Source organism: Cygnus atratus, chromosome 28, assembly GCF_013377495.2.
Source record: "Cygnus atratus isolate AKBS03 ecotype Queensland, Australia chromosome 28, CAtr_DNAZoo_HiC_assembly, whole genome shotgun sequence".
Classification (NCBI taxonomy): domain Eukaryota; kingdom Metazoa; phylum Chordata; class Aves; order Anseriformes; family Anatidae; genus Cygnus; species Cygnus atratus.
The window spans coordinates 2,302,333-2,327,533 of NC_066389.1; the positions used below are offsets into that span (position 1 = coordinate 2,302,333).

Below are 25,201 nucleotides of genomic sequence, written 5' to 3' on the forward strand. Positions count from 1 at the left end.
AAATCCCACGCCTTCAGCTTTCAGCGCGGGTCTTGATGTTGCCCCAAAGCTGTCCTACCCCAAGCAGCCAGGGGTCGCACACCCACACCGTGACCGGGGCTGCCCAGAGCCCACCCAGGCTCCCTCATTTCCCCACACCTCCGAGACCCCATCACCCCCCCCTCCCACCCCAGGAAGAAATCCGAGCCAGAGCCCCGCAGCCCTGGGACAGCCCCAGAAGGACAAACAGCCGCGGTGACGCCTGCCAAGGGAAGCAGCACGGGCTTGGGGGGCCGAGCCTTCTGCTCCCCCCAGCACGCCGCAGCTCTGCCGGCTCCCCACAGCCACCGGCTGCTCCCGTTCCCTGGCCAACCCGCAGGACCGGGACCGGGTCCAGCAGCACCAGGCTTGGAGAAAAGCTTGAGCAGAGCCACCGCTGCACCCTGGCGCTCCGGGGTGGCTGAGGACACTTCACCGGAGCCTTTCAGGTCTTTACCCCCCATCTCAGGGGCAAGGGGCAGCTCCCAGGAGGTGCCCGAAGCGGCGGGCGGGTGACAAGCTGCTCATCCTGCGGGCCGGGCAGCGGCCAGCTGGCGCGCTCGTGGGATCGGCAGGGTGAAGTCGACGGAGCACTGGGCCCCGAGCAGATGGCAGGGAGGTGAAGCACATGCGGCCCTGCCTGCGGGAGGTGGCACCGAGCGGGGCGGCAGCAACGGGGACGAGGGAAATGCCCCCGCCTGGTCCCGAGCGTCCTCCAGCCCAGAGGGACGGGTGCTGCCGCTCCTGATCTCTTTATCCCTGCACAGCATCGAGATAACGAGATCAGCAGCAGATACCAGCCTCTAGAAACATGCCCTGAACCCAGCACCACTGCAGGAGCCCCTAAAGCCAACCCGCCAGCCCTGTGCCAGGGGGACAGGGGCACCAGCAGCAGCGTGTCCGCTCTGTGCCGTGGCGAGGGAGAGGAGGCAGAGCCCATATGGCCGGCCCGCAGAGGAAGGCAGCTCCGGCCGGGGAAGGCAGGGCCAGGCACAGCCATCGCGGCTGTTTGTGAGCAGCAGCACAGCGAGGAGAGGAAGCGGCTTTGGCAGAGAAACCCAGATTTGTCCACAGCGGTGTCCAAAGTGCAGCGGGTGCCGGGCTGCAGCCTGGGTGGGGAGAGGGCTCGGCTCGACGGCTACTGGGCAGGAATGGCGAGCGCTGGGCGCAGCACCCGGCTCGAGGAGACCTTTGGACGTGGCCCCGCAGCTCTGTGCTGGCACAAGCAGGGACCAGGTGGCAGAAAACCACGGGGGTGACACGCAGCCGCTGGCGGGGTGCTGTGCAGGACCAGACCGCAGGGAGGATTTGCTCCTTCCAGGGGAGCAGTGGCACCTCCGCGAGCACGTGGCATCGCTCGGGTGTGCACCACGCCGCCAGCAGCGGTCCTGCAGCACAAGCTGGGTGTTGGGGAGCAGGTGAGCCGCTAATCCCCCAGGAATGCCTCCTCCTGGAAGGGCTCCAGCTGGCAGATAAAGGGACTTGAAACGGCCAGATTGCATTCCTACGTGGGAAAACAGCGCAGAGCCCAGGGCTGGAAACAGCCCGGGGAGGAGATTTCACTGGAAAGCACAGCGAAGGAGCAGGAGGGACGAAGGACTGGAGCTAAAGATACTCTGCTTATCGTCCCTGGGCGTGCAGCTCACTCTTTGGCCAAGCACGTGGGGACTTTGCTGTGCAAACACACCTCAGCTCTGCCCCGATCCGGCAGGAGCTCAGCACCGGGCCGGCCGCCAGCAGGGCAGGGGGCGCGGGCAGGCGGCGCGGGTCCCCTGCTGGCAGTCACGCACCTCCAGCGTCCCGGGGATGGCGGGCGGCCAGCTCCGCTCATGCAGATAGGGAACACAATGGGCCCTTTGTGGGCACATTAGCCCAGAAAGTTGTTTTGCAACTCGCCGGCAGCGAGCGTGGCTCGCTCACCCTTCCACTCCTGCACTGGGGCAGCCCAGGAGGAAAAGCAGAGCGCCACCAGCTCTTGCCTGTCCTTCTGCACCCAGGTACCTGGGGCAGGGTCCGCTCGGCAAGAGCATGCCCGCCCTTCCTGCAAAGGGACCATGGCCCCGGGGAGCAGGGTGCACTCCCAAAGTCACCCTGAGCCCAGCGGCAGCTTGGCTGGCACGGCTCCTGAGCCCCTGAGCACTGGGAACCACTCAGTGCAAAGCCTCAGGGGCTGGATTGTCCCAGAGCACCTCACGTCCAGACCAGTGTCACAGAAAAGGGAACAGCAGGAACATAACAAAACCAATATTTCTGGTTGTCGTCCATTTTCTTGGCTCCCGGCATGCTGAAGGCTCTTTCCCCCCAGGGTTTCCCAAAGGCTTTGCTGTACCTACGACCCGTTGTTCAGTTGTGTTTATGCACAACCATGCACGACCCCGGGGCTCGCAGCGCTCGGGGCCAAAGTCTGTGGCCAGTTTCACATGCCAGCAGCAGTCGCTGTGCCTGCGCCCTGCCCGCGCCCTGCCCGTCACTGCGGACCGGCCGTTCCTGCCTCCTGTGTTCTGCTCCCTGGCGGAGCCCGAAACCCCAATAAATCCCAGGGCGAGCACACGCGTGACATGCCGCAGGTCAGAGATGCCCGAAACCAGCGCACCCAGGGCTGCGTCACCGGGGCCAGGGCGTCCCCAGCCCCGGGGACGTCACCGTACCGCCAGGGCGCTCCGGGCCCTGCGGCTCCCCACACCGCAGCCCGGCTGATAAGACAGAGCTTCCAAATTCCTTTGCATCCGAAAGCCTCCCGAGCCACCCACGGCGAGAGCGCTGCGGTTAATCATCAACCCGGGGACTGGAAAACCCTGTTCCCTGCCCGGCGGTCATGCCCGCGGCGCTTCCCCTCTCGCCCCACATCCCGCAGCGGCGGACGCGAGCCCACGGGGCAGCTTCTGCCCTGCCCTCACAAACCAGCGGCGTTTGGCCAAAGCCGCCTCCGGCAGCTGCCACGGTTGGTGGTGGATGGCAGGGAAATGGCCGCAAATGGGGCCAGAGCTGCTCTTGGTGCTCCCACAGCAGGGCACGGCTCACCCAACCCCACACCCACATGGGGCGTCACGCAGCCGTGCGGTGGCACCCATTGCATCTGCCCCAGTCCCTGCTTCCCGAGCCGATTACGCATTTGGAACCAGAACCGCTCAGATCTGGGCGCTGGGAGGGGAAATTCTCCCCGGGCGAACCAAGGCAGAGCGAGGAGCAGCCCCACGGGGCGCGGATCTGCACCTGGGTCTCACCCCGCTGGGTGCCAGGGGACGCAGCGTTGTGTTCGGGTACCCGGAGCTCATTAGGCTGAGGTGCAAACAGGGACTTAACCCCTTCACTGTGGGGCAGCAGTGAGCAGCAGCAGCCCTGGCACCACGGGGACCCCCAGGGCACCAGGCCAAGGCTGGGGAGCCCCCAGTTGTCCCCCCCTGCTCACAGTGACACCCCAGTGCTGGTCCCAGCCGGCACCACCCCGCCCCAGTGCGGCCCCAAAACAGGAGTGGGGGGGACGCTGCGAGGGGCTGCAGCGGGAGAGGACTCGGTCACAAGCGCCACGTTATCTGTGGGGATGTTATCTACAGGGACGGAGATGGAAACTCGGCCCCAAACCAGCTCAACTGGTCGGGGTGGTGGGGAGCAAAACCGCCCGGAGCGATCCGCGAGCACCCTCCAAACAAAGGGCTGGGACAGCGGGCACAGAGGATGGGTTATCCTGGGGACAGATCCAGCAGAGGGGAGGAAATGGGGATGGGCAGCAGGACCTGGGCACCCCTGCCCCTCGCAGCCATCACCCAGCCTGCAGGGACGAGCCCGTGGGCATCGAGACCTGGCCCCAGTGACCGTGGGCATCAAGGCCCCAGGGGACCCGGGGGGTCACCGAGGCAGCTCCGGGGACGCAGCATCGCCGCCCTGCGTGCCGTAACCCCCCGCAGCCAGCGCTGTGTGGGTTTCGCTTTTCTTCCTTATTGAAACAGGAGGCTGAAAACAGCGCCCTGGGAGCCGGGCGAAGTAGGGCGGCACGGCGCATTAAAGTTTCAGCAGGTGCCGCGTTACGGCCGCCCCACAGCCGGGCAAGGTTTGAACCCCCTCCGCCGGCAGCGGGGAGCACGGGGCTGGCCCCAGTGTAATAAAACGGCGCGTGACGCTGCGAGGTCCTGGAGGTGTTGATTTTCCCTGCTTGGGGACACAACTCGTCCTTCTGCAGCTCAAGGCTTCGGCTGAGATTATCTCCATACCAACGCGGTTCAGAAGGAAGAGACCCGAGGTCCTGGCAGTGCTCAGAGCAGGAAGGCAGAGCGGCTCCGTCTGTCCCTGTCCGGGCTGGGCGCAGCCCCGAAAACCAGGCTGGGACTTGGCCCTTATCAGCCACCTCCCCCGGTCAGAGATTGCAGGAGCCATAAACGACGCTAAATATTTACGAGGAGCGAACGAGGGAGAGGCCGCAGCAGCGCCAGAAGGGACAGGATTCACGGGGACACAGAGCCCAGGAAAGGTGCCCTATAGAGCAGTGCCTATGGGGGGCATTACAGCGGGTCCCTGCTGGAGGAGGGCACCCACGCCAGCAGCCCCTACAGATGGGTGCGTGGGGCCAGGACCCAGGGGACGTTCTCAGCAGATACGACCTCTGTAGGGGTGAGGCACAGGGAAATGCAGGTCCCTGGTGAAAGGGGTAGCCCCCACAGAGAGCCTCTGAAGGTGACGCAGGATCCCTTAGTGAGGGGAGCCTACAGAAGAGAGGAGACCCCGGCCGGGGCAGACCCATCGTTGGGGAAGCATCCCTATGGAATCTGCTATATGGCACGCCATACCCCAGAATAAGAACCCTTCATGGGGACTACTGTCAGGTAGAGCACCCCCAAGGACAAGGACCACTACAGAGCCGGCCTCTGTAGGACCTGCTACAGGGCAAAGCTCACCCCCCAGAGGAAAGCCCTACGGGCCCAGCCCCTATAGGTTCTGCCATAGGGCAGGGCACGGCCCGGGAAGGACAGCCCCTAGGGCCCCATCCGCTACAGGTACTGCCACAGGGCAGGGCACGCCCCGGGAAGGGCAACCCCTATAGCCCCGGCCCCTATAGGCTCTGCCATGAGGCTGAACACACAGCGAGGGCAGCGGCCCCTATGGCCCCTATGGCCCCTATGGCCCCTATGGCCCCTATGGCCCCTATGGCCCCTATGGCCCCTATGGCCCCTATGGCCCCTATGGCCCCTATGGCCCCTATGGCCCCTATGGCCCCTATGGCCCCTATGGCCCCTATGGCCCCTATGGCCCCGCACTCACCTCCCGAGCCGCCGCCGCCGGCACCGCTCACCTCCGCCGCCGCCCCAACCTGTTACCTCCGCCGAGGCCCCGCCCCCTGAGCGCCCATTGGGCCGCGCCGCGCCCGGCCACGCCCCGGGGCGGGGAGAGACCAGCCCGGCCCCGCCCCTACCCCCGCCCCCACCCCCGCCCCCTTGGCGCGCCCAGGCCGGGGCCGGTGTCACGTGACGCCTCCCGTGGCGCCAGCAGAGCGCCGCCATCTTGGGGAGGGCGGCTGGGAGCGGAGGCGCGGCTCGGCAAGGACGGGCCGAGCAGAACCGGTGTTTTAACGCCCAGGTGCCCGTCCCCGGGCGTCACCTGGGGGCCAGAGGCCCGCGACGGGCGATTCGCGCGGCGTAACCGGGCGCAGGCGAGTTCCGCCACACACAAGATGGAGCCCGGCCCTCCCTCCCCCCTTCCGGCCCGGGCCACTCCCAAGATGGCGCCGCGCGGCCTCGCCTCTGCCTACGGCGGCCGGTAGCGGCCGCTCTTCCGGCGCGCGTGCGCAGCGCGGGCCGCACCGTGACTAAGATGGAGGCCGGGGGAGCGAGGGCGCCGCCGCCGTTCTGGGCCGGGGGCCCGGCTCCGGGGCAGGCCTACAGCCCCGGCGGGCCTGGGCCTGCCGCAGGCCTCCAGCCCCTCACCCGGACCACGTGAGTGCGGGGCGGGCCGGGGGCACCGGGCAGGGGGGAACCGGGGAGGGGGCTGGGGCAACCGGGGGGCTGGGGGCGTTGGGGGAGCGGCCCCCCCGGTGCCGCTGACGCCGGGGCCTGCAGGACCCCCATGGTGACGGGCACCTCGGTGCTGGGCGTGAAGTTCGACGGCGGCGTGATGCTCGCCGCGGACACGATGGGCTCCTACGGCTCCCTCGCCCGCTTCCGCAACATCTCCCGGCTGCTGAGGGTGAACGACAGCACCGTGCTGGGCGCCTCCGGGGACTACGCCGACTTCCAGTACCTGGCGCAGATCATCGACCAGATGGTGTAAGTCCTCCCGGCCCGCGCTGCGCCTCTCACGGGCTCGGCTCCGGTGGGGCGAGCCCTGACCGTGCTGTGGGTAACGCCGCGCCGCTCTCCTTCCAGTTCTCAGAGCACTGAGACGTAGCGAGATGTGTTCGCTGAGCAGGACCAAAATTGAGCTCAGGCTCCTCCTTGTTCTTTCGCTAAGCTTGCAATGCCCCTGGTACAAGTGTCCTTTCCAAATTCTCTGCTGAGTACTGTGGCTTTGCGTGAGGCTCCCCTGCTCTGCCCATGGCACAGCGGGAGGTGGGCTGCTGCTCGTGTCCAGGTGGTTTCCAGCTTTTCTTAGTTGGGTGAAACTTCTCTCTGAATTAGAATTGATGAGGAGCTGCTGGGAGATGGTCACAGCTACAGCCCCAAAGCCATTCATTCCTGGCTGACGAGAGTCATGTACAACCGGAGGTCCAAGATAAATCCCCTGTGGAACACTGTTGTCATCGGAGGCTACTACAATGGCGAGAGGTAGGTGAGGAGTGGTGACGCAGAACGTGTAATGGTTACCGCGTGCCCTTCTCTGGGACTGTTCCTCATGGCACAGGACAGAGGAGTTACGTGTATGCTTTGGGAGGGAGCCCCACCAGCACAGTTCTTGCTTGCCCTGTTTGTTAGATGGGAATGTAGCTGAGGGCTTCTCCAGAAAGAGAAGTACATGGTGGATCCCTTGGCCAGGAGGTGCTCTGTGCTTCCAGTTCCTTTATGTTCCTTTATGCTTTTCCCTAACGCTCATCATTCCTTTAATTCCTGGCAGGCGTACCCTCCTGCTCCCTTGCTTGCATGGGTCAAAAAGGATGTGTCTAGCCTTTGTGGTCCTCCAGTGACCCATGGGCTATGTGAGCCTGCATCTCCAGCAAGACTCCTGCTTTCTCAGCGGGAGGGCATCTGCTTTGCTGGCTTCTGCTCTGAGCTGGATGTAGCTGCTCAAAAGCCGAGGCCCTCCCCAAAGTGATGCAGCTCTGCCTATGCAAGGAGTTCTGCACTAACCACTCCATCCCTTCAGCTTCCTAGGTTACGTGGACATGCTTGGCGTGGCCTACGAAGCCCCTACACTTGCTACGGGTTATGGAGCATTCCTAGCTCAGGTGAGCATTTGCAAGCAGGAGCAGAGTGTGCACTCGGCTGCTGAAGCAAACTTGGTGCTGCGTGACTGAGCTGTTGAGATATTGGTTTTTATTACTTTCTTTCAGCCATTGATGAGAGAAGTCTTGGAGAAGAAACCCACTCTAACAAAGGAGGAAGCCCGGAGCTTGATTGAGCGTTGTATGAAAATTTTGTATTACAGAGACGCTCGATCATTCAACAGAGTAAGTGTGGTACTTCGGTGTGCTCTGGCTGGAGAGCTGCTGCGTGCCTCAGGCTGACGTTCCAGAGGCCAATCTTTACCCCAGCTCACTGTAGCATTTTCAGTCGTTCCGTCTCTGATTCTCAGCAAACCTCACAGTAACGCTTGAGTTGGCAGAGATGAGGCACGCTAAAAAATCTGTTAACAAACCTGTGCTCTGCAAAGTGAGTCTCACCTCATCTCCAGCCTCAGAAGAGCGGTTTTATCCTGAGTGCTGCTTCTCTTTGGCTGGCCTGGGTGCTGCTGCTTCTTACATCTGGTGCTGCTTCTCCCATCACCACAGTAGCAGCATCCAGATTGCAATCTTTTAGCTTTGTGACAGTTTCTACCTCCTACCACCATGAAGTATCTCAACATGCTCATGAAGGAAAAAGTAAAACATTACTAAATGCAAAGCCACATTAAAGCAAATTTGTTTAAACAACAGCTGTTATTACTGACACTTATTGATTAGAGCTTTTACAGGGCCGATCAAATTCAAGTATGGAAGTCAGGCTTTATTGAAAACTTTCCATGTTTTTCTTCCTTAGTATGAAATTGCTATTGCAACGGAGAAAGGAGTGGAGGTGGAAGGACCCCTCACCCTGGAAGCCAACTGGGACATAGCAAATCTTGTCAGGTAATACTTCTAGGACTACGTGTACTTTCAGCTCTTAATCTGTAAGTTGTCAGTCCAGCAAAAGCCTGAGGGCACCTTATAAAAGGTTAAAATGCTCTGATTTTGGTAGCACAGCTGTTAACTGCATCCATGTTGTGTAATATCCTGACCTTGTAAAAATGTCTCCTTGCAGTGGTTTTGAATGACCCACCCCCAAGAGCTACTTCAGGCTGCTGTGTCTGTGTTATCGTCCTTCATCTGTGCTGTAAATCAGCTACTCTTTTTGAAGTTCTGATCTGATTTCTTTGGGAAATTAAATAAACCTGTTAAGACAAGCCTCTGTATTCGGTGTTATGGTTAAGAATTTGCGGGATGCTCCAAGAATATTAACTTCGGAAGTGAGAAGCCACAGCACTTCAAGAAGCACTGAGGTGCAAGGTTCTGAATTCTACAGCACAGCCATGCTTTGAGAAGGCTGCAGAAAGCTGCAAGTCCTTTTTGTTGCCCTTCTCCAGGGAAGAAAAAAGTGGTTTTGCTCTTTGCTCCAATGGGGTTCTGGTAGGTACTGTACTCCATTAAGCCTGAACACACTCTCCTCTTCCTCGTGTATCTGACTTGGCAGTCCCTTTCTCAGATAGCGCTTGTGTGTGTGAGAGTGTGGGTCAAAGTACTCCATAACCACCTCTAATTAGCACCCACGATCTCATCTCTGCTAGAGCTGACAATGCTTTTTCCACTTCTGTTTTAGTAAAGGTTTCTGAGGTGCAAGGTAGTAGTACTGAATCCAATTATCCCATTACAATTTGCCCTAATAAAACAAAAATCTACCGGACTATGACATCTGTAATTGAGTATGTAACACACTTTAATCCTGTGGGGTATTTCTGTAACCTAAGGTGCAGCACGTACCATGTTTCTCCTGCTCTCACTTGTAATCCAGACATCCAAGAATTCTGATCTGGACAGGTAAAAAGCCTCAGTCACCTTATAAAAGCCACCTGTGAACAGAATGAAAACATGTCTTTAAAGATGTCTTCTGTAAGAAAAGTATTTGCCAACAGTAAGAGTCAAGAAATGGTATAGGTCCTCCTGCTTAGTTTCAAAGAAATTGGTCTTCCAGGCACCAGGTGTTACCGTGCAAGCACAAGGGGCTGGAGGCTGCATGCTGCAGCCAGCTAGTTACAGCTCGGCCAGCATGCTGAGCAGCATTGTGATGGGTTGGACAAAAAGAAAGTGGAACCCCGAGGGTACAGCAACATTTCCAGACTTAGATTGCAATTTTAGAGGTTCCTACGCTGCTCTCCTATCCCACTACAAGCATGCATTTGACAGCTGTGTTAACTCCTCCAACCCCAGCTGTAGCACTTTAGCTCATGGGGCAGTTTTAAGATATAAAAAGTAATACCTCTAAGGTGCAATCTACCAGGCCATTTTATGAACACCTTTTCACAGACGCCCACATTTTGCTTATCCTAGGCACTCTCAAGCCTTCGGTGCCTATTAAAGGCTTCAGTTCAAAGCACAGAGGGGAAAAAATGAAAGGAAGGTTGACTTCTGTTGCTTTAGTGTCTCCTCTAATCTTAATGGTCAGAGTAATTAAGATCCAGCTACGTTCCTACAGCTCTACCTGCTGACAGCAGATCCAGGGCTTCAAGGGCTCTGAAAATCAAAGGCAGTCGATCATCCTACAGCAGGCTGTGTGCAGCCGAGGCTGCAGTACCTCCTGCAAAGCCCCTGCTGGTTCCCATTCAGCTAGTGCTACAGGAGGATAGTAACAAAATGGTGTTACATGTGCTTTGCTACCCAATTCAGCCATTATTCGGTATTTCTTAGCTTTGTGATTATTCGTGAAGGTATTTAAGACTGGTATTTACTACTACCTAACAACTTGAACCATTAAGCTCTCACTTGAGAGTGTGGGCAATCCTCAAAGAAAGAATAAAATGCAGTAAAATCTTCGTTCAGTATTTTATTAATGACTTTTCAGAATTTTATTTTTTAAAAAAACTCAAACCAGGAGAGTAGGTTGTTCTGTTTAACCTACTATATAGTTAAAGGGCAAGTAGGGTCTGCAGAAATGTAAATTGGGCAGAATTCTGCCTCAAGTGTTAATGACATGTAAACACATTTAATTACTATCCCATCTCTGGGTATCCTCAGGACATGCTAAACAACTCTGTGTCCCCTTCAAAAGAACAGAGGGAATCCAGTCCGCGACCTGGCCCCAGCTCTGAAGTACAGCTCACGTGCCAGCCTCGCGCTCCTGCACTCCTCAGAGAATTCTTTATGTACTTTACATTAAGCATTACGGTATCACAAGAGTTAAATAGTTCTTCATAATAAAAACACATGTTTATAAATCCATTTCCCTGGTTTTATTAAATGTTCCACTTATGTACATTTTAAAGATGAACCATTTACAGGTCTGCACATGCTGCTTCCTGCTTTCCTTAGGTAATAGGGAAGGTTCACAAAACCTCTATGGAAACAGAAAGGTGCAGGTGCTTCTGAATTCTGTATGTCAAAATGCTTTCCGTTTATACCATAATACATACAATTAAAAAACCCTCAAACATGCAAATTGTAGAAAAATTTAAGCTGGCAGTGAAAAATAAAAACAAACGTCTTCTTTTTGTGCACGTCACAGTTTGTTTCATTAAATCAGATTTCTAATTCTAAGGAACGTAGTGTCTGATGCCACTGGTTAAAGCAGGTTTATCAACTACTAGTAGTTAAAAGCTCAACGCTTAATGGTCCATACAGCTTTAACTCCCATCTACTGTACAGGAAGATCAAGACAGACTTGACTTTCCTCTTCCATCGTGTACCCTCTGTCAGTAACTCTTTGGAGCAAGGTGGGTGTCGGATGGTTTCCCGGCTGGAGGAAAGGAACCATCGCAGTGTCAGAAAGTCAGCTCAAACCCCGCAGGTTTGTGGCAGCACTGCACCTGACTCCCTAACTGCACGTCTCACTTCAGCCCCCGTTCAAAGTATCATTGCTGGCATTGAACAGGCAAAATTCTTTTGCTTGTGTTTTTACCCCATGTCCAAATTCACAAGCAAAATAATTAGTCTTCTTTAAAGGAAAAAAAAGAAAAAACAAAACAAAAAACAAACCCAAACCAAATCTTAATGGCCAATTATAGGAGGTTCACACATTAAAGCAATCATTCATACCTAAATTTACCACAGAAACCTAAATCTCTGGGTCAAGTGTTAAAAAAAAAAAGTCTGTGTTAAGACAACCAAAAAGGTTTATATACTGGTTCATTAGCTACATATTTTTTCCTTTCTTTAGAAATGGTCACATTGACAATGTATAATTCAAAACATTTCTGCACAATAAAAACAGAAAACTATGATACAGTGAGGTAAAGAAAACGCAAAAATATTCACCCACAATATATTTTCAGAAAATACCAACACAGTGATTTTTCTTTTAAAAAAGCACAAAACTTATAAATGAACAGCATAAATGGCTATTTATCTGAGTGATCGCCTACAAATTTCCTAAACCCACAAATCCACAGGGAAGTGTAATGGTCTCATCCAACATTTATTTAAAAAATAACCCTTTCTGGATCACGATTCGCAGATCAGTGCTCAGATTTCCATCAGATCCAAATCAGCATCTTCAAAGCCATAAAATGATTCAGTCTCACTTTCCCCTTCGAAGAGCTGATGGAGGATTTCTGGGTCAGCAGATTCCTCGGCCTGGGTCCGATCCTGGACCTCGGTCGCCGCCTGCTGCTGCTGCTCACCATTCAGCTTCAGCTGCTCCTCCAGAGAGGCAATCAGCTCCTCCTGCATGTCGGCATTGCGTGTGGGCGAGTTGGCCGTGCCGTCCGGACCTGGCAGCACACTGGCCACCAGGAAGGACTGCTGCACAAGTTCAGGAGAGTCACTAATGACTTCCAGGACCTCTGCCAGCCAGCATAAAACCAGCTGGAGAAGAATGTCCGAATCGCACGTGGAGTCCGCCATCTCCTTGGCTTGCTCTTTCCACTTTTTATGCAAGAAATTTTTCACAGTCCTTTTTATACAAACATCTAGAGGTTGGATTTTGGAGCTGCAGCCAGCAGGGACAACAGCCGGCAGAGTGCTGGAGGCACTCAGCAAGGAAAGTACTTCTTCCGATAGGTGCGTTCGGTGACAATCCAGCACAAGCATGCCCTTGCTGTTCTGACACTCTGTGTGCTTCTGCCACACTCTGGTCGCCCACAACTCCATGACTTCGTCGTCACTGTATCCGTTCTCCTTTGCTTCCAACATGATCGATTCTGGCACGTTGGCAGGCTGCTGGACGTGGCCCCTGTAGAAGACCAGTGTTGGGAGAACGCTTCCATCGGCGAGAATCGTGAGAACAACGTCGCACCAGGGGTCCCCAGTTCCCACTGTCTGCAGAGCATTCTCCTTCCTGTCGTCGCTGCTCAGCACCTCCACATCGAGGAAGAGAGAGATTTCATCGATGGCCGCAATCATGGAGAGAGGCAGGTCTTGAGTGTGGATTTGCCGCTGCACAAACTCGATGAAGCAACTGGCATTGTCCTCGACATCTTTGGGGAGCGGGTGAGCCACTGCCCTCCGAGTGTGCGTGCTGAGGTTGTGCCGCAGCATGAACCTCACGGCCCACTCGTAGGAGATCTTGAAGCCACCTTCGAGGGATCGGCCAATCTTGGTGGCTTTCTGGAAGAGAGTCTCCTCGTTTACAGGCAGCTGCTGCTCTCTCTGTGTGAGGACCCATTCCGCTAGCTTCTCTTCAGCCTCTAAGCTGAGGTACTTGCCCTCCGACAGGGATGCCAAGTTCTCTTCTTGGAAAGCTTGAAACCTCCGTAGCCAGCGCTTGATTCGCCTCTGAGGATTTCGGAAGTGCTCTGCTGCCTGTTCAGTGTTGCAGCACAACGCAAACAGTACGACTCGCAGCTTCTTTACTGACAGCTGCTCCTTTTTGCTTGCAGGTTCAGGCTCCTTTGTTGGCTGCTCATCTTCTTGAGCATCAATATTTAAGCACTCCTCTTCCTGGCAGACCAGAGGCCTGTTGTAGGCTGCTGGTGTCAGCTCAGGCTCCAGGTCATCTTTCGCAGGTAACGTAGACTTTGTTTTCACAGTAGCAGCTTTACTTGGGGAATAGGCAGAGCATGTATTCTTCATGCTTTTGTCCTGGGGCTGAACATGCCTTGAAAGGAGAGAACACAGAACTTTCTTAAAACCAAGAAAATGAAACTGCTGAGGGAAAGCAAACAAGCAACCCACAAACTGAAACAGATGATGGCAGATAATAATTTACAAACAGTTTACCTGGAATGTGATATCCAAGAAGGCCCTGTTAAAAAAAAAAAAAAAAAAAGAAAGAAAAACATTTGTAGTTTTGCAAACAAACGAGAAGTCAATGAAAGCAAACAAGTCCTGGTGCAGAGATGAGGCTCAGTATCCCTGCAGCATCCCAATCTGCTCTAAGAGTAGCCAATAATCCCCCTTCCATTCAGCCACCCCCCTTGCGAAGAGGACTTGCACTTAAATACAGCCACATCCAAACCCAGGAAGTGAAAACTGCTCAACAGTGCAGAGCAACACTCAACAGCAGCCATTAAAGACAAATACCAAAACCCCACATCCATTTGAAATAACACAAGGGGTTTGGTTAGGAAAGCTCCAGTTTGGCCAGATCTCTGCAGGCAGTGTCCTTAAGTTTTGCAAATTTTGGTACTTCACAACAAATGGCTGGAACAACAGCTTTAGGCCCTATTCATATCCCAATATCAGCAGCTGCTTAAAGCCCCTTGGTGTCATGGAGGTACAATGATGTCTCAGAGAAACAGAGGAGCTGACTGAAGCCCTCTGCATTGTCTCTCCCTGGGAAGATCTCCTGAGAATCTCATTACACAGCTGAGCTTCAGCAGAGTGCACTCACTTGAAGCTTAACTCTCAATCTCCATAACAATTAAGACGCATTCAGAACGTCCCCAACATCACATTTTACTAAAACTCAGGAGTCAGTAAGCACTCAGCCAATTGCTACACACAGCTGTATTTGATTCAGACTCCATGAATTGATGTAGTATATCCTTCATTAATTACTTCAACTTTTCTATTCCCTTTCCAACTCTTACCTCGGAAAATAATATTACTAAACTCATGTGATGGATTGAAGACCAGATGTTTGGCCATTGCATCGCCCTCAGATGTTACAAAGAGACAGGAGGAACAGGACAGCTTTACACCACTGGAAAACAACAACAAAAAGAAAAGAAGAGAGCGAGCTTAGCATCAGTATTAGACATGAAAATAGGTTCATCCCCTCACTAACACTTAGACAAAAATGTCACACCAGTGCATACAGGCAGTGCCCCCTCCCCAAAACGCTGGAAAGCAATGGGAGTTTCAGGCAACAGTAGTTGCCTTCAGTTCGATATATTTTCAGTATACTTTTGCGAACATTAAGTAGCACTTCTTAAGATGATCACGAAAGAAAAGAACAGAACTGGAAGATCAGAAAAATGAATGCACATTAGATTCCCAGATGATTAAAATAAGATGACAAGTTTTCCATTACCAGGCAGTATAGTTTTTAAACAAAGCCAAGTATTTTGGACTCTTCCGGGGAACATGGTTGCTGTAAGAAAACAGAGTTTATTAAATGTCAGAATTATTCCAGATATTTGAAGAGCTATAAAACCATATACGACAAAGAATATTTACAAGGATAGACACAATTCTGGTTTTAGTAACATTTTGTCTGCCAGACTTGTATTCAACTAATTGAAAATTCCGTGTCTGAATAAATAAATAATATACACTGTTCAATAGCATTTAGAAATGCCCAGATTTTATAGCAACTGTTCTACCATCCTGTTCTGTGGTCTACCCATGGTCCTGTACAGACTGCAGGCTTGTAAAAGCATGACATGACTTTTATTACTATTATTTTTTTTAATATTTTTAAATTATGTTTTTAATTTCACTCTGAGAATTTTGCAAGAAATCCTAGAGCACTGAATAATGGCAATTCTCTGCAGCTTCATGCAGTACACACATGCCACTAGCCACAATACTCAGTTTGGAATGAGTCTTTCATCTCTTGCACTCAGTTTTCCCATCTCATTTCAAAGCTAACACCTGTGTCCGTGCTGACACAGAATACATGTCTTACAGACCACTGTAGTGAACTAAAATTTCATGATACCCCTTTCTTACAGTGCAGCAGTCACAGGGATGCTACAACATTCAGGCAGGAAGAATGGCTACTACAGCAAAGAATCACACATACTTGATCATGTGGTTGGCATAAGCTCGGGAGCAGCAAGTGCTGTAACGGCACTGCGAACAGTGAACGTAGGTAGGAAAGTGGTTTGGGAAGTCAGGGATTTCGAAGCTGCACTCCAGGCAAGTCTGCCTCCCCAGGACACTCCTGAAGATGAGAGAGATATTTCCATCAGCGGCTGGACAGGTATCTTTGGAGTTATAACAATCACCGAGACAAAGTTAACGACACACGTAAATTTCCAGAAGCCTGCAGTCAAATTAGTCTTATCTTGCACCCTAAACATTTCACACTTGCTGTAGCCAGGAAACACGATATAAGAGTGGATAACAAATACAAATAAAATAAAAATAAGTTGAAGACAAGGCGGTAGGACACAGTGTAGGCAGATAGCCCTTATGGTGATGAAATCCCATTATCTCTGTTAAAATGCCTAGCTAATTCTACATTTCACAGTTTCATCTTAAGGGCTTTCATAGCATGCTTTAACCCTGGTTTTGTGGGAAGCTAGGTTCTCATAGCATAAAATTTCCTTGGCAACTGTTAAGACAAGGTCAGACCACCTCATCACTGTGGCATAACAGAAGTGACTACATTTCCTTTAAAATATTTTTAATTTGAAATTTAGCCAAAAGTTCTGACATTTTTTTGACCGCTCTCTTCTGGACGTTCCTCTGGACAGGTGGGTACAGGAAGATGGGCTGGGGATCTGTAGACGATGACAGCGGAGTGATGTCCTGTCCAGTGCCCTGCGACATGTCATTTGAAGATATTGGCACTGTCCGTGGCTGTCCTCTAGATGCCCTGATTGTAACCTGCAGAAAACAGAGCCATACCTCTTAAAAACACAAGGGCAAAAGTGATCTATCCCAATTCAAACTCCTCTGTTTCAAGTAGTCTCTCAGACTCTTAATAAACAGGTGCTCTACGACACAACCTGTCCCACCCAGGACCCTAGCAGCCTAGACCAAGGACACATGACTTGAGCCCCAGAAGTGCCTGTTTTTCCTTAATGACTACAGAAGGCACCCAAGACAACTAGTTCGGGTACCTTCACTTGTAGATGCCTTAGTTAGGAGAGCTTAATCTCTGGCGTGCCACTTTCAGCTCTTCTCTCTCACTATGAAGTTTCCCTGAAGTATCAGATTAATTGCACGCGTACAGCGTGGCCAGAAGTGTTTTCTGTCCCAGCAAATGTGATTTACGTGATGCAGATGAGGCAAACATCACTTTTGCATCACTTAGTAAAAACACGTCAATGAAGATGCTGTGGATATTTCCTGAGAAACCAGGATCGATGCCTGCTGTTAATTTGGATTTCTTACCTTGGTTCCAGGTTTCAATCCTTCTAATTGTTTGGGCTTTCTGAAAGTTTTATGATGCTGCAGCTTGTGTTCAATTTTATCCTTGGCAAACAGGAATTGGAGTCTACACTTGTTGCAATGGTAAACACTCTTCTTCTAAAGCAAATGCAAATTAAATACATTCCATTTTAGAGAAACAGAAGTCACAACACAGAATGTTTTTTGGTTTAAAAAAAAAAAAAAAGAAAAGAAGAAAACCAACACTATTTCCTCCTTGAAACCATAGCCAGCCCCACTTTTTTAGCATCTGAATGGTCTCCATCACAACATTCCCTCCCCCCCCCCCTTTTTTTTTTAAATTAAAATCATCAGGCTCTGCACAGACACCAGAACTGGAAGTGTCATGGAACAAAAGTCTTACCCAGCTTGTCTAAGCCAAAGTAAGGCATGCTAGCAGAGCAGTACATGGGGGAAACATTCCTTCAAAACTTGCCTTGCCTTTCCTGTAAATCAATAAAGGACTTTGGGGCAAATCAATTCAGGCACTTGGTAAGCGTGCTGCATTTCTATATTCTGAAAATACGCTTTAGCTACACCTTTATAAAATATGTTGTCGATATAGCCAACGTACATGGAAACAGAATACTTAACTATCAAAATTATTTTCATTTGTGTGCATACAGCATTATTCATTTATTACCTGAAGATAAAAAAGATTAAAACCCAAATGAACATAGAGCCTACTGTTGGTTAATCACCTCATGAAGCAAACACAGTCCAACAAAACACGTTTTTTTCTGTTAAGCAAAATCAATCTGTGCTACTCCTAAGGGAGCAATGCCTCTTCTCTTCACCACAATCACTATGAAAAGTCTAGAATGACAGCATGCAAATTGCATTTGTTATGGAGTGAATACTACTAGCATCTAGTAAAACTCTTCTTTCAACCAAGTTTTCTTTTTCCTCCCCAAGCAAATGCTCAACTAATCACATGCTTACTATGAATCCCTGTGGAAAATGAACGGCTGTAAACAAAGACAGACATAGTACCTGATGCCTCATGAAATGCTGTTGGAAAGCATTGCCATTCTTGAAGACTTTAAGACAGTAAGGACAGAGCAGGTGCCGCGTGTCTTCATGGATCATTCGGAAGTGGCTATCCACTTCAGAATAGAGCGATGAACGATATTGACAGACCTATAGGAGCGGACAGAAACAATCAGTGAGGTAACACAGTATTTCTACTCATCTATCTCACAATCTATCTCACATCCACCACTGCAATATGGAGATCTTAATGGCAACATCCAGATCCCCAAAGACACTTAGCTATGGAATTTAGGAACCAAGAACTTGCTAGCTTATTCCAACTTTAAGATACTAAATCAAGCAGTGCATACTCAAAGCAGTTTGGAGAAACAGATTGAAACTACTCATATAAAGAGAAAGGAGTAACAATTCAAAATCCAGATCCAAGAAAAAAAAATGGGAGAGACAGTTAATGCAAAGCAGTTCGAATGTGTTATATTTTTTTCAGGGTCTATGTAAAATGCAGAATTTGGAACATAATCTGTGTTAACATAACATATTTTAGAAGTTTCTTCTCTGTTTTTTCGGAGGGACAGTGTTAGGGCCTCTGGGTGGAGATGACATGTTCAGAATCGATGCAAGCACAAATCTCATGACAACAGAGTGACAAGAAAAGGTGTCACACAAGCAGCAGCATCTCATCTCCTCCAGAGTGACAACTCCTCTTTATGGCACAGCAATTTGCCTGCAGGCCCTGGGAGGAAAAAAAATATTAGGCTCTGAATGCCACTGGGACTAAACAAATGTCTATCAAGCTGATCCAACTTCGCAGTGCTGGGAACTGATGACAAACAAGATACCTGTGCTGTCCTAATAGCCACTGGACTTCTCTTTAAGATCATACCTGAAAAAAAATGCAATGGGCTCCACAGCACTGTCCCATGGACCAAGTCTATTTTGGACCACTATGAGCCACACACTTTGCCAGTAAGTGCCAGATTCCCTCTTATTGACTACTACATATTTATGAAGTCCATCTCTTTAACCACTTTTAATACCTGACAAACATAGGGCATCTCCCCAGGCTTGTGAGTGTCCTTCATGTGCTGTAGGAACATTGGTTCACTCTCAAATGCCCATTCACAAATCTTGCACTTTGCTGCAAAAGAAAGAAAAAGCAGGTTAACAGCAGGGGGACGACAACAACAACAAAGTGAAAATATACACCAGAAGTTACAACAAGTTTCTTTGATAATAACAGACCCTTAAGAAGTCATTACTAGCTCTCAACGCTTTGAGTTGAATAGATAATAAAAATATGCTCTGAGAGGTTTTCAGAAGGCCGCAAAAGTTCTACCCATCATTTTGTTCAAGAGATTAAGTAGCAAAATATCCTGATGAGGAAACTGCAAGTGATTTCAAATCAGATGTGAACATACCAATAAAAATGAAATTCTGCCATGAAGTTATTATTAAACTCATTCTTTAAAACAATCTTGAAAATAAATTTGGAAAATGTAATTTAGCTGGACTTTTCTGCTGGCCTACAAGCGTTCCATGGGGCAAGGCAGAACAGGTACATCCTTTCTCAATGGATTTGCTATTAATCCAAGACAAACACGCTCTTAAACCTAAACAAACAACAAAAACAAAATCGACTTACTTGTTGACTCATAGGGACTGTGGACATTCTCTAAGTGACACTGTAGCTGAAATGGAGTGGAGAACTGCCTGTAACAGTGCTGACAGATGGTGTGGACATCTACCTCTCCATTTTGCTGATCCAGTTCAACATGGTGCTTCATGTGATTCATAAATCTTATGGAAGTGAATAGGAAGTGCATGAACAGAAATCCAAACATTTTGCACCTGTAATCCTGACAACACTATGAATGCTATACTAGAAGTTTTTTTAAGCCCATTCTATCATGACTTTCATGTGCACAAAAGATTAAGTAATAAAACTAAACTGTGGTGCAAAACAGTGTTGAGATGTTTCCTTCTTGCTCTTCCCACCAAAACCAAGATCTCCTTCTATCCAGCAACCTCCTATTCTGTAACTCTAGAATAAGTCAGAGAACAGATCTTGTAGTACAGTGGGGTGTAGTACTAGCTTTTGAGCACTTCTGACACCAAACAGGTATTCCACTGATCATGACAAAACATCGCAACTTATAGAAAAAAATCAGTAGTTCTGTTGTGATAACTGGACAACATAGTGGCTTGTCCAGAAGAATACACTATTTCACAACAGTATTTTCTCATTAGCTCCCTCTGCTGAAAAAGCATCAAATAAAGGTAAAAAGAGTAGTTCTTCATAAACAATTATTTCTTATGATCTAGTAAGACTAGTAATCAGTAAATGAGATTTCTCTGGTGAAGACTACAGATGTGATTATTCTAACCACATAACCTTCTTACAACTTTTTTCTTGACTCAACTGCGTGATAGTGGACAAACTGCCTCACTCTACTGCTTTAGCTCTGTATTTAACCTACAGCACGGGAAACTTGTAGTGCTTGAGAGACTGATGCTTACAATTCATTTTTACTTCTGCAGATTTGAGGCATTCGGACCACTGCAGACTGTTTTTGTGACACCTTGCATTCCTCTTACCTTATGTTGTTCTTTAGCCTCTTGGTGCAGTGCGGACACCTGAAGGAAGTTGGAACCTTGGGGAAGTTCAGTAGCTGACTCACTTTGCCACCATCTCTGCCATAGTAGAAATCATCTACTAACATAATAAGCTTACTTTGGGATGAGTCAACTACGTTTTCACTTGGCTCTGGAGCTTTAGCAGGTGGGGACAGCGCAGGGATAGGAGTGGAAGAGGGCGGTGAAGCAACAGCTGTAGTTTTTTCTGGAGATGGAGGCTTTGCAGATTGAATGTTTGGTTCAGAATCTAGAGATTTTCTTTTCTTGAGGAATTCAACCATTTCAGGGCAGCAGTACTAAAAGGAAAAAAAAGCTGTGCATTAAACAGTATCTAGGAAGGACTATTGCTATTAAAGGTAAGCAGGCAAAAACTAACCATCACCTAAGAGGAGACAAAGGCACTCCAGGAAACTCTTAAGGAAGAAATAACGCACATTCAACATCCAGTTTTCTGATTGTTTACTGGTCAGTAAGACTGGAAAACAAATGCACCTCCTGGCTGTAACAGGACATAAAATTGAGGCCCTGCCTACTTGTGGTGAGGGATGCTGGAAGGCCTCTCCTTTGCCTCTCACTTTCTCCTAGCCATATTGTTCCTTTTCACAGAAGTACCTAATCTAGGGAGAATTATTCTTTGCACTCCAGTCATAAATGATTAACAATTAACTGCTCATCTCAGAATAGTTACTTACACACATATGTCCTCTTAAAGCTTCAGTGACTCGAAATTGAGCATCACATCTTGGACAGACCTTCCTGCCACCATCTTGCAAATCAAATGTGGGAATAGGAGATGAACTGACTGTAACAGGAGAAGAAAAAAGAAAGACACCTCAAAACAAAACAAAAAAATTGAGAATCCTTACACTTTTTAGGTTCAGGTCATCTTTTTGACATACTGTAATAATATAGTTTCAAGAGCTATACTTTTAACTACTAAAAAGACTGGAGAGGCAGAAAAAAAACAGAAGTATGCAAACTTCTGACAATCTGTATGCTGCAATATACCCCCCAGTAGCTATGAGTGTCTCAAAATTAGACTAATTAAAAATACATAAAATAGTTCAACTTATCTTCCCTTCTTTAGTCGTTTGTTCCTATCTGTCAGTTTAAATCCCTCATCTTTATAAGACAGCTTGTATGTAAATCATACCTTTTAACGATGACGATGATGACGACGACTCTGAAACACTAGATCTCTGGGAACCATGCACAGGGCTGCTGTTGGACACCACAAGCGGGCCAGGGCTCTGGCCTAACGAAGGAATGGTGTTCAGAGTATTCACTAGCTTCGCAACCTCGTTGCTGTTCTCGCCGGTCACTCCAGGTCTCTTTACAGTCACAAAACTTGCAATACTCACTGCCAAGAGAAAGGACAACAGAGGAACACTAATAAGGAATCAGTAAGATCTGATGTACTGTTTGAAACCCGTCCCCACCTAGCATGCCTTGTCTCATGCTCTTCTACCTTTAATCTTCAGCAAAGAACAAACCATCAATTCTCCCATCCAGCAATGCAAAGGTTGGCAAGACTGAAAAAGTAAAACTCCCTAACCTTCCAAACTATGCCCTAAGACATGAGCCGTGCCCTACAATGAACTAAACAGGATACCGATGGTCACAAAAGTTACTTATATTTCTTTTCTAAATGCAGCTGTATGTGATTACGGCCACTTAAAGCTAAAAATAACCCTACCTGCTGCGTGCAGATTTTTTTTTCTGTTTAAATTGTTTGTCACTATTCCTGAGCTATCATTTCACTCATGAATTCAGCCAACATTTAAAAAAAAGCAACGTGGTTAGTTTCAGCTTGTGCTCTTCATCTTTCAAAAACTTAAGTGATTAAAAAGTAGCATTTTTCACTTTTGGGGACTTTTAATTGATGGTCTCAGAACATTCTACAAAACAAACAAACCCTAGTTCTCTAACCAAACCGGACACTATGGTAGGATTATCATAATTTTCCAGGTTGTAAGAGATGAAGTGTGAGTCAGTGACGGAGGCAAAAATAGAACCCTAGAGTTCTGACTCAACTTCTGCATTTTAGCTGCTGAGCCATATGTTTGAAGATCAAATTATAAACAGTGTTATACACTTGAGTCCCCTTGCTTTTCCATGGCAAGTCTTACCTAATTTGGGGTTAGTAGCTTGACTGGATTGCCCTGGCTGCTGCACAGTTAACTGTCCAAGTGTTGTTGGCTGCGTTGAAGTAGGAGTTGTGGAGGTGCTGGGAGTGGACTTACTTTGCTGTTGTGCCTGGGACTGTGGTACTGTGCTCCTGATGGTAAGCGTGGCTGGAATGACCGTAGTGAAAGTGTTGGTGGTGGGTCGGACCGGCATGGTTGTACCTGGTCTCACCTGGGCCATTTGAGAGAACACCTGAGGAACGCCAACTGTTGGTTTAACAAACTGGGTACCTGGGGCTTCAAAAACAAATGAACAAACAAGGTAGATCAAGTAATCGAATTCCATTCCTTGCCCAGGGTACAACCTAATTTCTAACACTGCTGAATTCCCCAAATTCCCAGTAATTTCAGTGGAAGTTTTAAGAGTTCAGCACCTTAATTTTCCTTCCCAAGCAGACTAAAATTGATCCTGGATACAGACAGAGTGAAAAATTAGATTTACAACAACTTTTAGGTGGAATTCTCTAAAAGGCTTACAAGCATAAATCCTGCTGACTTTCATGGGGTTCCTACTAGTCTCTAGGCCAAGGGAAGCTCATGGAAGGCTTTTCATGACAGGACAAGGGTGATCCTATAGTTACAAATTATTTTATGACATGAGGTTTTACAGATCCGTTCTTGGGATACTGAAAGAGGACTCATCACAAAGCACGGCTGCTTTGTTATAAGGCAGGTGTATGGTGACACATTGATTCTTAATCTTGCTGACGGTGCATGTCAGGATCTGGTAGCAGAAGGCAATGTTAGAAAAATCATCTTCAAGGTGAGGCTTCATTTCCAGGCAGTAGGGGAACACTATCATGGCTTGGGGAGATTCTGAAAGGAAGAGGGGTGGTTACAGGCCAGGATTTTGGAATGAAGTTAACCAAGGAGCCTTTTTGAAGAGGTTAGATTGTATGTAGCTCTGTGAGGCAGACACTGTTTCCAGGTGGAAGTCCCCTACTCTGCAAAGTGGTTTGTTACTATGATCAAAGGGCCTACTCTAAGCTGGAAATGACTAGCAGAATTGGAGCCACAAATGCAAACAAATCTCATCTGTTACAGAACTGGAAAATCCCCTTCTCTAGAACTTCTAGATCTGTATTTTAAATACACTCTTTTAAATCCCTGGTGCTCTGTAAAGACAGACAACACTAATACGGTTTTCACATATTTCAGTCCTTACCTGGGACTAGGGTGATGGGTCTAACTGTTTGACCTTGCTGTACATTCAGAACAATTCCAACTTGATTCATTGTGTTTTGCACAGGCCGCACATTCCTCACAGGAAAACCCTGCATTCAAACAGTAATCGTTAACATAAATATATATCGAGTACATTCAATCTGAGTTTTCTACTCTAAAAACAAACACCCCTCAAAAAAACAACAAAACAAACAAAAAAAAAACATTATCACTATCACCTACAGGATCAATTGAACTATGAGGCCATACTGTTCTCAGCCAGCACCTTACCCAACAGTAGGGCCACCTTCCTACAACATTCTGGTATACTGCCTCCACTCTCAACCTCTGCTTCCCTAAGCACCTAGAGAAATCTTCTCCCAGGTCTTAAGCAATTTGTAAGGCCATATTTGAGGCAGTGGTAGTTTCCTGAGATAGGTAAATGATCTGTTTTGTTGTTTGAAATCTCTATTTTTCTTTTTCATTAATGATAACCAACAGCTGCAACATACTAAGACTTTTTTTTTTTTAAAGCAGGAGCTCTGGCAAACATGCACCCTTATTTTGTAGAAGTGTTTCCCCAGGCAAATGCTCAAAGAAGTCAGTAAGTATTACCTGCACATTTTCCAGGAAAATAAAACAAAGTAGTAAGTACTTAGCAAGGTCAAATCCTCACAGAGTGGACAGACCCACCTACAGCTGGGAGTCAGGCCCTACCAGTAACTCAGGAGTATGCTACAAGTGAAAAACAGCATGAAGTCCCATCAGACCTGTGCTGCCTCTAGAAGACTTGCTGAAGAGCAGAACGTGGACAAATTTTTCAAATGAGATTCAACTATGAAATGACTAGAAACCAACCTACAGCACACAAGATATTTTAAAACAAGGCTATTGCTAAGGCTACATCAATTAAAACCAAAACCCACCAGATTTCAGCTCAAGTGTAGTATCCAGCAAGGTGTACAAGACAAGCTGAAACAGGCATCTGATTATGCCAATCTCCCAGGGATGCGTACACTCAGTCTTCCTTCCCAGAGATGCCAGCGTGCAGGAGTAGGGCTGCAAGGGCACTCACCTGGGTCGTTATGAAGATCGGCTGGCTGGTCACTGGAGAATTCGTGACGTGATTGGCATTCTGCATGATCTGTACAGGTCGTAATACTGGCTGGGTTACCATTGTGCCCAGACCTGAGGCTGGATTCTGCGTAAGGATCAGCGGCTGTCCACCTTGCTGAACAAGAGGATTGCCAGCTGGAAGAAAACAGAAATACAGCAAAAGTCACACTTGCCAAGTAGAAATACTTCTCACACACTCAGCTGGCAATTTTAGTCTTCAGAATTTGAATGAATTTTCCAG

The 25,201-nt window shown here is 48.8% G+C and overlaps 2 protein-coding genes across 10 annotated transcripts in view; one reads left to right on the top strand and one right to left on the bottom strand.

Moving 5' to 3' along the window:
* The first annotated feature begins 5,772 nt into the window (after window positions 1-5,772).
* On the top strand, window positions 5,773-8,580 carry PSMB4 (proteasome 20S subunit beta 4). The gene is made up of 7 exons (XM_035570771.2): window positions 5,773-5,942; window positions 6,066-6,272; window positions 6,624-6,770; window positions 7,306-7,387; window positions 7,493-7,609; window positions 8,178-8,266; window positions 8,439-8,580. The coding sequence occupies exons 1-7, from the start codon at window positions 5,821-5,823 to the stop codon at window positions 8,449-8,451; spliced, it is 777 nt and encodes a 258-aa protein (XP_035426664.1). The 5' UTR covers window positions 5,773-5,820; the 3' UTR covers window positions 8,452-8,580.
* A 139-nt stretch (window positions 8,581-8,719) lies between these two features.
* POGZ (pogo transposable element derived with ZNF domain) overlaps window positions 8,720-25,201 on the bottom strand; it is a 38,073-nt gene continuing 21,591 nt past the window's right edge. For 6 of the 9 annotated variants that reach the window (XM_050715910.1, XM_035570763.2, XM_035570764.2 and 3 more), the window contains 16 exons: window positions 24,920-25,095; window positions 23,846-23,954; window positions 22,624-22,917; window positions 21,648-21,854; window positions 21,187-21,296; window positions 20,456-20,790; window positions 19,503-19,657; window positions 18,898-18,998; window positions 17,861-18,007; window positions 16,832-16,966; window positions 16,149-16,321; window positions 15,513-15,653; window positions 14,799-14,858; window positions 14,356-14,468; window positions 13,544-13,568; window positions 8,720-13,421 (listed from right to left, as the gene is read on the bottom strand). In XM_050715910.1, the coding sequence (XP_050571867.1) occupies window positions 11,849-13,421; window positions 13,544-13,568; window positions 14,356-14,468; window positions 14,799-14,858; window positions 15,513-15,653; window positions 16,149-16,321; window positions 16,832-16,966; window positions 17,861-18,007; window positions 18,898-18,998; window positions 19,503-19,657; window positions 20,456-20,790; window positions 21,187-21,296; window positions 21,648-21,854; window positions 22,624-22,917; window positions 23,846-23,954; window positions 24,920-25,095 (3,854 nt within the window). In that variant the 3' untranslated portion in view covers window positions 8,720-11,848. The remainder of the gene's footprint in view (window positions 13,422-13,543; window positions 13,569-14,355; window positions 14,469-14,798; window positions 14,859-15,512; window positions 15,654-16,148; window positions 16,322-16,831; window positions 16,967-17,860; window positions 18,008-18,897; window positions 18,999-19,502; window positions 19,658-20,455; window positions 20,791-21,186; window positions 21,297-21,647; window positions 21,855-22,623; window positions 22,918-23,845; window positions 23,955-24,919; window positions 25,096-25,201) is intronic. The other 3 variants (XM_050715911.1, XM_035570768.2, XM_035570765.2) reach the window with 2 other exon arrangements.

Bases quoted from the DNA above. Each gene is read 5' to 3' on its own strand.
- PSMB4 (XM_035570771.2), top strand. From the start codon at position 5,821: ATGGAGGCCGGGGGAGCGAGGGCGCCGCCGCCGTTCTGGGCCGGGGGC. The intron at 6,771-7,305 runs GTAGGTGAGGAG...CCATCCCTTCAG, and splicing joins GGCTACTACAATGGCGAGAG to CTTCCTAGGTTACGTGGACA. The intron at 7,610-8,177 runs GTAAGTGTGGTA...TTTCTTCCTTAG, and splicing joins ACGCTCGATCATTCAACAGA to TATGAAATTGCTATTGCAAC.